A 14,366-nucleotide genomic window follows, 5' to 3' on the forward strand; every position below is an offset into this window, starting at 1 on the left:
GTTGTGTCAGAAGACAGACAGCTGGATGCACATGTTTTAATCCGGCCAGAAGTGCACGCTGTTGACGCTGTGAAACAATTTAATTGCAATCCCCCTCAATGAAATATGTTGACCAACGCAGAAGTCTTGATTCGCGGTCATCATCCGCCACGGCACGAATCGATGGCGTCATCGAAATCCAACGAATTCCGACCCCGTTATCGCGGGACTATAGCGCGCAACGCTAAGCACTCGATCGCGATCGATAATAGGGCAGCGACTTGTTTTGACAGCCAGCCAGGTCGAAGGTGGCTGTTGTTTGTTGTTTTTGTCGTTCGGGCGACCGGATCTGGCCATTGTTTGGTCGTCAAATTGTTCGCAAGGCGTCGAAACTGGAACACGCTGCATTGGCATGTCGGGGCGCTGCTGGTGCAACGGAATTCCGTTGCTCATGCGCGTCAGGTGAAATTGAAGAGGAACGAAAAAAAAACTGTTGAACAACACAACAGAGGGGCACCAACTCTTCATCCGGCCGGCAGAAGAGAGAACCTTCCCGTCCGGACACACGGTCCAGTGACTTTGTAAGCCATCGCGCGCACCCAGTCAGTGGAATCATTCATGAGTTTAGTTTTTTTTGCGTCGGGCATATGTAACTCGCGCAAGAACGCTGCTAATTTCAGGCATCCCATTTCCCATTCAATGAAAACGTCATGGCTGAGGTAACAATAGAAGAAGGGGTAATACGGTCAGGTGCGTCGATGATTCGGTGATAGTTTAATGAAGAGACGACCCTCCTCCAATTCCGTTGACGGATGACGGACGACGGAAAGACGGAATCGTTGAAATCCGCTGGAAACGGCGACAGACTGGAAGCTTACGGAAAGCTTCCAGAGTCCGGGGAAGCCACAAAATTACCTGCGTAATATAACAATCACTGCCGCAGCTGACGTCGATGTGCTCGTTGAAGCCGGTTCGGTTCTGGAAAGGAGAACAAGATTGAAACAGGAGATTAAAAATCAGTTTCGCTTGGTTTTTTTTATGAGTGTGTTTGGTTTTATTTTCCTAATAGACGACAGCGACACCAAACGAAGGAAACGAAGCGCACAAAACATTTGCCTTTCTTCCGTTGAGGCTTCCATCGACCTTCTTCTTCCGATGTTTACACACGTTTTTACTTCTGTTTGATTCCCGTGAATGGAGAGTGCGAGGAAGAGCAGGGGAGGGGACACTTTACAACCGGCTGACTCAAAGGCAAGGAGAAGGCAAGGCAGCAAGATGGCACGCGCGACTGCGCATCTTCAGCGCGCCAAACAAGTGCAAGTGCAAGCGCAGGCAAAGACTCGCGTGCCGTGATGTGGCTCGTTATTATGGTACTTCTGCTGGATGCAGTTAAATGATTACTTGATGTTGTTGTGCTCGCGTTAGCACGCGAGTAAGCGGCGGACGTACGATGGGGGAGAGTGGGGACACCTAATTTCCGATTCCGATTGAGCATCTTGTAATTTACAGAAACAAGAGATCATTATTGGTTTAACGTCGGTGGAATACTATCGTATTTTCAGATCTATGGTTATTGATTATTATATTAAATGAAAACATGCAGTTAATCGACATCAATAATTGGATCTAGCTCAAAACGAATTAAATTTAGACGTAGGGCTATGTCTTTGATTTCTATACTAGAGGTAGCTTTAATACGTTGAGCCCAGGGGTTAGAAATCAAAATCAATATGGCGTCATTTGTTTACCAACATATCATTTGCGAGGATTGAAATCGTTGAAACCACGGAGATAGATAAAAATAGAGAAAAATGCGCTGCTTTATTTCTAATTGCATGAGCGATTTTCGTATTTCGGTTTCACATGGAGGTGTTTCGGCACATAGGTATTAGAGTAAAATTGTTGAACATTGTTCTACATACAATAAAGTATTTTTTTACAGATTCCCACGAAACGAGGTAAAATTTCAAAAATGGTGTGATGCAATCGCTGCTTTTGCGTCGGGTTTCGATGAAATAAAGCGAGAAAATGCACGAATTTGTTCCTTACATTTCCTACCATCCGATTATAAGCTTGTGAAAAGTGTTCGAACATTACTTCCTGATGCGGTACCGAGAATTTTCCAGGCAAATGATAACTCTGATACAATTTCTAAGAGTGAGCACTCCTTTCGTCAGCTTCAAAACATTAAGCCCGTGCGAGAAATATATTCGCCAATGAAAACCTCTACGGCCATATCAAGCTCTTCATATCACTCACAGTCCAATAACAACCTCAACCATGTCGTTTTTACGAAGCAGACAAATGGCACATCTGCCTTAGCCGCTGAGGCAACAAAATCTTCATTCAAGAATTCCGATGCACCTGTTGTCGAACACAAGCAGTAAGAGATAAGTTTTTTTGACGTAGGACTACGTCTTTCATTTCTATACCGGGGTGTAAAACCAAAGTTTCGAGAACGAAAGCGTTACGCTGGAGACCGAGATTTTGAGCGTTAATAGCTCTTAAACAACTGAACGAAATGGTTTGATAAACACTTCATTTGAAAGATAAAATGTCTACGCGTCATATACTTGTTACTTTTTCATCCAAAAACTTGTTTCAATAGTCTTAAAATTGCTTTCAAAACAGGCTATTGAAATCACCAATCGGTATATAAGCGAGCGCCGCTCGTAAACCCACTCAGTTATGATTGAACAGCGATTGGAGCATGTTGTCGCTGTTGTTGTGAAGCTAATTTCGTTTATCATGAAAACGCTGATGAACGGTGTCACCAAGAGCCTGTTTGTGCACCTAAGGCCAAAAGGGAATCCATCAGGAGGAGAGTGATGCCACGGTTCCGCTTGAAACATCGGAGCAGCCGCCACACACACACACACATACACGCGCGGAATTCTCGTTGCTATCATCGTTGCTGAAAAATAATCTGCCAGTTCCCCTGCGAATTGAAAAATACATTCATGCGAAAGAATTTATTTTAATGTTTTCTATCCATATAACACTGCAACCAAACACATTTGGTTTTGTTATTTTTCAATCAATCGCAATTAACAGGAAAGCTTCTGAATATTTTTTTCCCCATCAGTGGAAATTTTCGTATCCAATATTGGATGCATAACATGAAAAACGGAAAATGTTTCACATCGCGAAAATCAAGTCATTTTCGAGCGATTATTTGCTTTCTACTCATATAATGCTGCGACCAAATACATTTCGTTTTGGATTTTTTCAATCAAGTGCGATCAACCTAAGACCACGTCTTTCGGCAATTTATTAGAGGTGCAATGAATCTTTAGGAATTCCCGCTCTACGCGCACTGGCAAACAATGTTTACTCAACAATTTCTCAAACTAGAAATGGGTGTTGTGAGAGAGGATTAGCGAACGCGAAAACGACAAACGGGAGAAAGACACGTTTGGAGGTTGAAGGAAATTGGCAGAAAACTTCTTCATTCTATCATTCAAATAATGTGATTCATACCACATCGTTTGGCCAGAAAGAGATTATTAATGTTCAAAGGAGGAATCGAGTCCTCCGAGGAAATTACCCAGCGCAAATTAGAGTCGACTATCGATTGCGGCATTCGTACACAAATAATTTTATAATGCAGTTTCACCAAAGTGATTTCTTCGGATATATTCACTACATCATGTCATGTATTTCATATTCTTCAATAAGAAATCCATATCCATGGCACCTATCGGTAACAAATTATTATCGAAACCACGATTTTCGCTAAATGCTCCTTTCAGTTCGGCCTGTAAAAAACTTTTCTGTACTCCAATCCATCAAATTTGGAGCCCTGAAAAGGGCCGTTGATTATATGCTAAGCTAATATAGCACGCTCTCCTCGGATACGATGGGCCAGCTGGATGTTCTTGGGCATGATGTGACGCGTTTTGCATGGATAGCACACAAATTGGTATCTTCGAATAAGCCTCCTGCAGCGTCATAACCGCGGAACTTTGGAAGCGCAAGTCGGTTTTGAAGTCCTGAGCAATTCCACGAACCAAATGCTGCAAAGGTAGCTTGCGGATAAGCAATTCGGTCGATATCTGATAGCGACGAATTTCATGCGAAGTTCCCGGTCGATAGCGATGTGGCTTCTCCACCTATCCTGCTACTGGTGCGCTTATCCGAGCTGACTTCGTGTGCCTTACCACCGAATGACTAACGAGCTGTCTGCGAAAGACTAACGAGCTCGAGTCCTCATGGTGCGAGAGTAGAGTAAGAAATGAACGAAAGCATGGTAATGGTAATGGTATTGTATTATAGAGACTTTAAACTTTTTCAGTTCATTCGTCTCTAGCCTTGAGAAAGGCCCTTTGAAAACACTACTCTATTTTACTCCAGCGCTACCACCTCCGCCCTCTTGCCTTGAGAAAGGCACTCGATCTCTCGCCGTCCAGCCCGTCCAGCAACGATGTTGTCCAGTCGGTGTCCACACAAAGAATGATAAGAATGGAACGAAAGCAAAGGAAGCGTCATTTTATAAACCATAAAAGTATAGAATCTAAATCCCACCCTTATTATATTCGTGAGTATACAGTAAGCTTATATAATAAAGAGGGTGGGGTTTACATTCGATTCTTTTATGTTTTATAAAATGACACTTCCCTTGCTTTCGTTCATTTCTTACTCTACTCTCGCACCGTGAGGACTCGTTTCATCGGGACTAAGCAAACAGCTCGTTAGTCTTTCGGTGGTAAGGCACCACGAAAGCAGCTCGGATAAGCGCACCAGCCGCAGGAAGCGTGAAGGAGCCACATCGCTATCGACCGGGAACTTCGCATGAAATTCGTCGCTATCAGAAGTCGACCGAATTGCTGATCCGCAAGCTACCTTTGCAGCATTTGGTTCGTGGAATTGCTCAGGACTTCAAAACCGACTTGCGCTTCCAAAGTTCCGCGGTTATGACGCTGCAGGAGGCTTATTCGAAGATACCAATTTGTGTGCTATCCATGCAAAACGCGTCACATCATGCCCAAGGACATCCAGCTGGCCCATCGTATCCGAGGAGAGCGTGCTATATTAGCTTAGCATATAATCAACGGCCCTTTTCAGGGCTCCAAATTTGATGGATTAGAGTTCATAAAAGTTTTTTACAGGCCGAACTGAAACGAGAATTTTCGTTTGGATGCCATACAGCATCGAGAAAATTCCGGAAAGATCTAATCGTTGCTGAAAAACAATCTGCCAGTTCCCTGGGAATTGAAGAATACATCCATGCGAAAGAGTTTATTTTAATGTTTTCTAATTATATGGCGAACACAGCGACCAAATACATTTGATTTCGTAATTTTTCAATCAAGTGTAATTAGCTGGAAAGCTTCTGAAGATTATTCTTTCCCATCAGTAGGATATTTTCGTATCCAATATTGGATGCATAACATGGAAAACGGAAAATGTTTCGTATCGCGAAAATTATATAATTTTCAATCGATTATTGCTCAGTCGCCGAAATTTTCATACTCAGAGAGTTCATTCTCCTCTAGTTTGCCTTCCAAATTGCCATCGTAAACCACACCTTCTCTCGATTCAATCACACACGAAAAGCATACTGAAATGATATTCTGGTGGTGAAACCGATTCATTTTTCGTGAGGCGTCGTGCACAAATTACGTAACGCGATAAGGGGGGAGGGGGTAGATGTTGCGTTACTTTCTGTTTATTAGAGATAGGAAATTGCGTTACGAAAGGGGGGGGAGAGGTGGTTCAGAATTCGGATTTTTAGCGTTACGTAATTTGTGCACGACGCCTGAGGACATCGACAAGACAACATCGTTACTGAACGAGCTGAACGGCGAGGGATCGAGGGATTCATTACCTGGTCTGACCTGAACTGAAATGCAATCAGTTTGTTTTAACTATGAGGGAGCGCAGAAAAGCCGATGCTGATACTCTCGTGACCAAGAGAGTATCAGCATCGAAATACGGTTCCTCGGGAAGACATAGAAGCAGCCGCCACACACACATACACGCGCGCAACTCTTTTCGTTTGCTGGTTATCGAGAGGAAACCTGGAAAAAAATGATCGTTGCTGAAAAATAATCTGCCAGTTTCCCTTGGAATTGAAAATTACATTCAAGCGAGTTTATTTTAATGTTTTCTATCCATATAATACTGCGACCACATACATTTGGTTTTGTGATTTGTCAATCAAGTGCAGTTAGCAGGAAAGCTTCTGAAGATTATTCTTCAGAACAAGGTTTTTTGTATACAATATTGGATGCATAAAACCTTGAGTCTCCAACGTAACACTCTCGTTTTTGAAGTCCCCAAATATTTATTTATTCATTCATTCAGGATGGATTTAGATTCAACTTCAAACAAATGATCTCTAAATCAACGATAGTCCTACGTCACCCTTGCGGTTATACCATAGATATAACCCACTTCCTGTTTTTACGAAGCAGACAAATGGCACATCTGCCTTAGCCGCTGAGGCAACAAAATCTTCATTCAAGAATTCCGATGCACCTGTTGTCGAACACAAGCAGTAAGAGATAAGTTTTTTTTTAAATGAAGAGCAATGATTCAATAAGATCAATTAGCAATATGCAAGCAAACCGGACGATAGATTGTTTTCCTATGCTAATCCAGGAACGAATATCTCTCGCTTGGTATATTTACATATTCCTGATCGGTTATCTTATTTTATTGCTCTAGAAATGTTTTCCTACTTAGTATAATGTAGATCATGAAAAATTCTTGTGCTTTCATAAAAAATGAGTTTTATAGAGTTGATAAATCAGGTTTTTTTTTATTTCTTTCCAAAGCATTCGCTTTGCAGGACATACAGCTGATCCGAAAAACATTTCCGCACTACGAGCATTACCGAAGTTTAAGAAACAACTAGAGAAATGCCGCGCTAGATGCAATCGCTTAAAAGTTCAAAATATTCGCCTCAGAAGAAAGATAAAAACTTTTGAACAATTAAAAATAGAACTGAGGGAAAGAAATCTTATTTCAACGAAGGGTGAATTAATGCTGGACGTGAGCACTCCTTTCAGTCACTATTGTAAGCGTATGTATTTAACTTTTACATTTTTTCCATTTAGAGTTTATGTAACACAGAAGAATTAATGCGAGATCTGCAGCGTAATACAAAAAGTACGCAATATTCCGAAGCTATGAGAACTTTTGCTTCCACGCTGCATTTTTATAGTGCGAAAGCCTATAATTTTGTCAGGAAGACCTTTGAAAATAAACTACCAAACGCGCGTACTGTTGTACGCTGGTATTCAGTAGTTGATGGTGAACCAGGAGTATCAGGTGAATCTCTTGCAATACTAACTGCCAAAGCAAACGAAATGAAAACGCAAGGACACAAGCTACTAGTCAGTCTCGCGATGGATGAGGTCGCGATACGAAGGCAGGTTGTGTGGGATCCTCATAAACGCAAATGGGATGGAGTTATTGAACACCCATTTGTCCCTGATGAAGATGTACTCAAACCAGCCAAGGAAGCCCTTGTGTTTGTTGTAACGGCAATCGAGCAGAACTGGAAGCTGCCGGTAGGCTACTTTTTTATAAACGGTCTCAATTCGTTCGAGAAAAAATGCATTGTGGAATATGTACTATCTGCTTTGCAGGAAGTAGAGACGAACGTAATTGGACTTACTTACGATGGTACCTCTACAAATATCGCAACGGCGAACGCTCTAGGTTGTAATCTGAGCATCAACAGTCGTCAGCGGGTTTCTAGTTTTAAACATCCAACCGCATCTCACTCCGTATACGTTGTCATGGACGCTTGCCATATGATGAAGTTAATACGCAATCATTTCGCTTCCCAGGAATCTTTCCTAACGATGAACGGTGTGGTAAGCTGGAAATATTTAAAAGATCTCTACGATATCCAGGTTCCATCAGGAAGATATCTCACGAAAAAGTTAACGCATAACCATATCAACTTCAATAATCAAAAAATGAAAGTGTCGTTGGCGGTGCAGGTCTTTAGCCAGTCTGTGGCAGACGCTCTGGAAACCTTGCGGTTTGACGAAAGATTCGTTGGGGTAGAACCGACAATTGAGTTTTTGTCCCTATTTAATGATATTTTTGACTTAATGAATAGCAAAGACCCCTTAGCTAACGGCTTTAAGAAACCTTGGAGCAAACAAAATTTCGATGAATTCGAAATCGCATTGGAGTTTGCAATAAGATATATTTTGAGTATACGGTTGGTAAGCGGAGAATCAGTGTATGATTCAATCCACAGGACGGGATTTCTTGGAATATTGGTAAATATCAATAGCTTCCGGGAAATGTATCTAGAATCTAGTGGATGAGAAGGGTTTATTAGAAAGCATACCTACCTACCGTTTCTCACAGGACCATGTGGAATGGAGGTTACCCAGCTCAACCTCAATCATTGCGACATAGCACAGCAATTGTTGTGGCAGTCAACAACTGAAACTAAATGCGACGTTGCAATGATCGCAGAACCGTACCGAGTTCCTCGCGATAACGGAAAATGGGTGGTGGATAAAGCAGGGATGGCTGCAATACTAGTGATGGGAAGGTACCCCATCCAAGAAGTGGTGGAAAGCTCACAGGAAGGTTTCGTGATCGTCAAAATCAACGGAATCTTCATGTGTAGTTGCTATGCACCCCCAAGATGGTCAGCGGAGCAGTTTCACGAGATGTTGGACGTACTCACGGATAAGGTCAGCGGCCGCAAACCAGTCATCATCGGAGGAGACTTCAACGCCTGGGCTGAGGAGTGGGGAAGCAGATGCACCAACGCCAGGGGGTACAGCCTACTAGAAGCCTTCGCAAAACTAGACGTCACACTTCTGAACGAAGGCACTAGCAGCACCTTTCGAAGGGACGGCCGCGAATCCATCATCGATGTAACTTTCTGCAGTCCATCACTGGCGGCTAATACGAAGTGGAGAGTGTCGGAGGGATACACACACAGCGACCACCAGGCAATCCTGTATAGTGTCGGCCAACGGAATCCCGCAGCGGTACGGAATACAAAAACCTTTGAGCGGAAGTGGAGGACAAAGGTTTTTGACAAGGAGCTTTTCGTCGAAGCACTACGCATAGACAGCAGAACTCTTAATCTGAGCGCCGACGGGCTGACAGGAACATTGGTGAGGGCATGCGATACAGCGATGCCGAGAAGACTGAACCCGACGAATGAACGACGTCCAGCCTACTGGTGGAACGAGACACTCAGCATCCTCCGCGCTAACTGTCTACGAGCCAGAAGAAGAGTCCAGAGGGCACGAACCGATGTAGAGAGAGAGGAGCACCGCGCGTCTTTCCGAGCGACCAGAGCCGCCTTGAAACGAGAGATACGTAGGAGCAAATCGAACTGCTATAGGGAGCTGTGTCGAGACGTCGACGCAAATCCTTGGGGTGAAGCATATCGAATCGTGATGGCGAAATTCCGTAGTTCAACGACTCCCATGAAATTATGTCCGGAAAAACTCGAGGTCATTGTGAATGGACTCTTTCCGCAGCACGACCCACCGACGTGGCCACCCACACTGTACGGTGAGGACGAAGCAGAGAACGCACAAGTCACCAACGAAGAACTCATCGCGGTGGCAAAAGGTCTAAAGTTGAAAAAAGCACCCGGCCCCGACGGAATCCCCAATGTGGCCCTGAAATCGGCGATCCTTGCTTTCCCCGACATGTTCAGGGTGGTGCTGCAGAAATGCCTGGATGACGGTCTCTTCCCTGCGGAATGGAAGATACAAAAGTTGGTGCTGCTCCCGAAACCAGGAAAGCCACCTGGAGATCCAGCGTCGTATAGGCCTATTTGTTTGTTGGATACTTTGGGAAAGCTCTTGGAAAGGGTTATTCTCAACAGACTGGTGAAATGCACGGAGGATGACCACGGATTGTCGAAAATGCATTTCGGGTTCCGGAAAGGAAAGTCGACAGTGGACGCTATTCGGACAGTTATCGAGAAAGCTCAGGTCTCGCTTAAACAAAAACGAAGAGGCGACCGTTACTGCGCGGTGATTTTGATTGACGTGAAGAACGCCTTCAATAGTGCCAGCTGGGAGGCCATCGCCGAGGCGCTACACAGATTGAAGGTCCCTAGCTACCTGTACAGGATACTGAGGAGTTATTTCCAGAATCGGATCCTGGTATACAACACAGACAGGGGACAGATAGTGAAGAATATCTCGGCGGGAGTTCCACAAGGTTCCATCCTAGGTCCTACGCTTTGGAACACGATGTACGACGGTGTTCTAAGGCTGAAGCTACCCAGAGGTGTGGAGATCGTGGGCTTCGCGGACGACATCGTAACAACGGTAATCGGCGAGACGCTTCAGGAGGTGGAAATGTTGGCGACTGAGGCTGTAGACATGATCGGTAGTTGGATGGACAGCGTAAAGCTCCAGATGGCACATCACAAAACCGAGGTGCTGTTAGTGAGCAATCGTAAGGCAGTGCTGCGGGCAGAGGTATCTGTCGGAGGACATACCATCGTTTCGAAGCGGGCGGTGAAGTACCTCGGAGTCATGATCGACGACCGGCTGAACTTCAACCAGCACGTCGACTATGCATGTGGGAAGGCGTCAAAGGCCATCAAAGTGGTGGCGAGGATCATGCCAAATAGCTTTGGCCCAAGCAGCAGCAAGAGGCGTCTCTTGGCAAGTGTATCTTCGTCGATACTGAGGTATGGTGGCCCTGCCTGGTTGGCGGCTCTGGAAACCCACCGAAATCGGAGGAAGCTGAACAGCACATTCCGACTCATGGCCATGCGAGTCGTAAGTGCTTATAGGACCATTTCGACAGAAGCTGTGTGTGTAATCGCCGGAATGATTCCCATCTGCATCACTCTGGCGGAAGATAGCGAGTGCTACAAGCGCCGGGAAAGCAGAGGTATCCGGAAATTGATGAGAGCGGAGTCGTTGGACAAATGGCAGTATGAATGGGATACGGCAGAAAATGGTAGATGGACGTACAGGCTGATACCGGTACTTTCGACCTGGTTGAACAGGAAACACGGTGAAGTTAACTTTTACTTGACGCAGTTTCTGTCTGGGCATGGCTGTTTCAGGCAATATCTACACCGGTTCGGGCACGCAGTTTCACCCCTCTGTCCGGAGTGTGGAGATATGGAGGAAACACCGGAGCACGTCGTTTTTGTCTGTCCCAGGTTCACCGAAAGGCGCGAGGGGCTGCCTGCACTTCATGTCGAGAATATTGTGGAGGAGATATGTGTCGCGACGAGATGATCTGGAATGCCGTGAGCAGTGCAATCACACAAATCATGTCGGAGCTGCAGCGAAGGTGGAGGGCTGACCAAAGTGCCGACAACGTCCGACGGTGAAAGGTGAACAACGGCGACGGCTGTTGCAAGAGATGGTACCTCACGAGAGTAGCTGTGACGGGGTGCGCGTTGTGTTGGAGGGCACCACCTAATCGGCTCTCCGCTGGGAAGAGAAATCCTGCGAGGGTGACTGTGACGGGGCGCGCGTCAAGTTGGAGGGCGCTTCCTAATCGGTGCACGTCTCGACAGGTAAACGGATACTGCCGCGGAGAACAGCAAAAGGCCTGCCTGACAACGCCTGATCGTGGCCTGGATGGAGGAACACCGCGAACATTTCGAAGGAACGAGCATCAAGGATGAAGCCACGATCAAAATGGTGAATACCCCACGAGAGTAGCTGTGACGGAGTGCGCGTCAGGTTGGAGGGCACTGCCTAATCGGCGCTCCGTTGGGAAGAGAAATCCTGCGAGGGTGACTGTGACGGGGCGCGCGTCAAGTTGGAGGGCGCTTCCTAATCGGTTCACGTCTCGACAGGTGAGAAACCCCGCGAGGGTGGCTGTGACGGGTTGCGCGTCAAGTTGGAGGGCAATTCCTAATCGGTTCACGTCTCGACGGGTAAATTCAAAATGCCTGCGAAGAGGACATCAGCGCAGTGGAATTAATAACGAATGGAAAGAAAAAAATATTGAGAAAAAGGGAAGGACAACGCTAGTTAGCGTTGAAAACTCGAGAAGTGCATGAGCACAGCCGCCCCCTGAAGTAGTCGCCTAGATGTGGTCCCAGGGGGAATAAGGCAACGAGTAGAGGGCTTGGTTTTTGTGGGTGCGATCCCCACTCGACGTCTGGGTTAACCCTTCCCAGGTAAGGCTGGTAGAGCGTTCCTCACCTCTTTAAAAAAAAAAAAAAAAAAAAAAGGACCATGTGGAAACTTATTTTGCTGCTATAAGAGCTATGGGAGGGTCTAACAATAATCCGAACGTTGTACAGTTTAAAGCAGCTTTTCGGAAACTCCTCAAACATAACAGCGTAATTGGGTCGTCAAACATGAATTGTACTATTCTTGACGACACGCATATTTTAACATCAAATATAACATACACAAAAATGAATGAAAACACCGATAAAAAGGAAACATGTGACGACTTTTCGATTCAGAAAAGATTAATAGATTGTCTCCCATTCGACGATGACGTTGATGATCCAGTAGCAACTGCTGCTATCAGTCAAGATGCGGTGCATGTGCAAACATGTGTAATCAAAAAGCTGAAGTGCGGAAAGTGCCTGACTGTTTTTGTTTGGGACGAATCAATCGAAAATATCAGCAAAAGCTTATACAAAGTTTGTCGCGTTACCGACCAAATCATCAGATCATTGACAGACGAAAAACCGGACTTTAACATTGCCAAATATTACAACCTGATTATGGACAGCAGTATGAAGCACACAATATCTCATTTCCCAAATAGGTGTATTGATCATAAATGTGATCTTATTAAGGAGATCATCGATAAATATTTGTCAATGTTTTTACGCGCATACAGCAAAACTATTGTTCCGCATAGGGAATACAAAAGAAACAAGCTAACGAAATTAATTTTGTTTGAGGGACAGTGATTTTTTTTCCTTTCTATGAATGTTCTTTTTCTTTGCCCAAAAAAAGGCTCCTGATCGCAACAGGTTTTGTCATCCGTTTTATTAGCCTATTTCAACCGGTGAGAGTTTGAGTCCTTATGCTATCATAATTTATATTGAATCCGTTATATTATTCCAGCGAACATTATCACGATACTTCGACGTGACCTATCCCACTGTACAGCTCGAGCCCACATTCATCAGTGAGGTAAACACTGCCGTACAGTTGTCAATGGTGGCCATCACACTGGGAGCTCTATAGAGCTACATTGATCATCCATATCGACATGGACTCTGGAATCTAACTAAAGTAGCCACAGCAGCGGCCGCTCTAAGCTACGAAGTTAACAAGGATACGTACAAAATTTCAAGAAAGCAGCCAAAATGACACATGTTTGGTTTTAGGAAGGTCGATTTATTTTAATTTTTTTTTAAGTTTAGAAGCCGAAATCATGCTTATTGAATGATAATCAAACACTGCATATAAAATTTTTCGAAAACAAAATTATATGAAAACTCTCCCTGATTATGCGGATCGAACTAGACTCGTCATATTCCAGTCGGAACTGACTATCATGACCTCCTCGCGCTCCGACCGAAAATCCTACGCTAGTGATCCTATTTAGAGCTCCTACACACTGCAGACTTTCTATCGGTCCTTAATCAGTACGGGGAGGTATGCATGTGCGCACATTACACCGTGTGTGCGGGGAGTTCTTGAGGGAATCCGATCTTGGATATCCTGATATAGTCGGCAGTGGGAGCGGTTTCCGATGGCTCACTGAACTGATGCTATAGTGGAACTTTCAGTGCCAATGTGTTGTACTGCTTCCATATGCAGAAAGCATCACGTTCGGAAGATTTCTAAAAAGTATACACATATGATAATTTTTTTCAACATAGTTCTGCTTCGAAAAAATACTCGAATTCTTTGACTTCTTGTATTGGTGTATCTTGCGCGTCAATTCTGTCCTCTTTTTTGGCACTCTCGATTCCAGTTTGTCATGGAAAAGTTCAATTCCACTCAAGCCAAGCTCGAACTTTGCCTCCATATAACCTTCATTATCCACTTGCTCAGCCACTATAAAACTATATACCCGGACCGAATTGTAAACAACAGTAATGGATAGAACCAAAATGTCAGTAAACCGCAGCAATATTGGGTACACTGGCAATAAAGGGTGTGTCATATCAAATTGCATCACGGAAAAAACGCTGTAGAAATTTAATTTTTAGGAATTATATCTTCAGCTTTCGCTTATAACCAGATAAGAGTGTATAGATCACGTTGGCCATGCTTCACTGTCAATTTTTCGTAAATTTGGAAAAATGTCGTCGAACGAAAAAGAGCGTTGTGAATTAATCCTGTGCACTCATTTCGAGAATCCGGAGTTGTCACATCGGGACATCGGTAAGATGCTGGGAATCGTCCAATCCACGGTCAGCAGAGTACTAAAACGATACTTCGAGAACCTAACCATCGACCGGAAGGTGAAGAACGGCAAAAATGGAT

General features: G+C 44.5%; 1 protein-coding gene and 1 long non-coding RNA gene across 5 annotated transcripts in view; one reads left to right on the plus strand and one right to left on the minus strand.

Moving 5' to 3' along the window:
* The window catches only part of LOC129779375 (proto-oncogene tyrosine-protein kinase ROS), a 135,698-nt gene that overhangs the window by 48,543 nt on the left and 72,789 nt on the right, over positions 1 to 14,366 (minus strand). For all 4 annotated transcript variants that reach the window (XM_055787069.1, XM_055786984.1, XM_055786923.1 and 1 more), the window contains exon 2: positions 895 to 957. In XM_055787069.1, the coding sequence (XP_055643044.1) occupies positions 895 to 957 (63 nt within the window). The remainder of the gene's footprint in view (positions 1 to 894; positions 958 to 14,366) is intronic.
* Positions 1 to 14,366, plus strand: part of LOC129779582 (uncharacterized) — a 32,385-nt gene that overhangs the window by 14,198 nt on the left and 3,821 nt on the right. The window lies entirely within an intron of this gene.

Source organism: Toxorhynchites rutilus, chromosome 1 (assembly GCF_029784135.1).
Source record: "Toxorhynchites rutilus septentrionalis strain SRP chromosome 1, ASM2978413v1, whole genome shotgun sequence".
In the NCBI taxonomy this organism is placed as follows: Eukaryota; Metazoa; Arthropoda; class Insecta; order Diptera; family Culicidae; genus Toxorhynchites; species Toxorhynchites rutilus.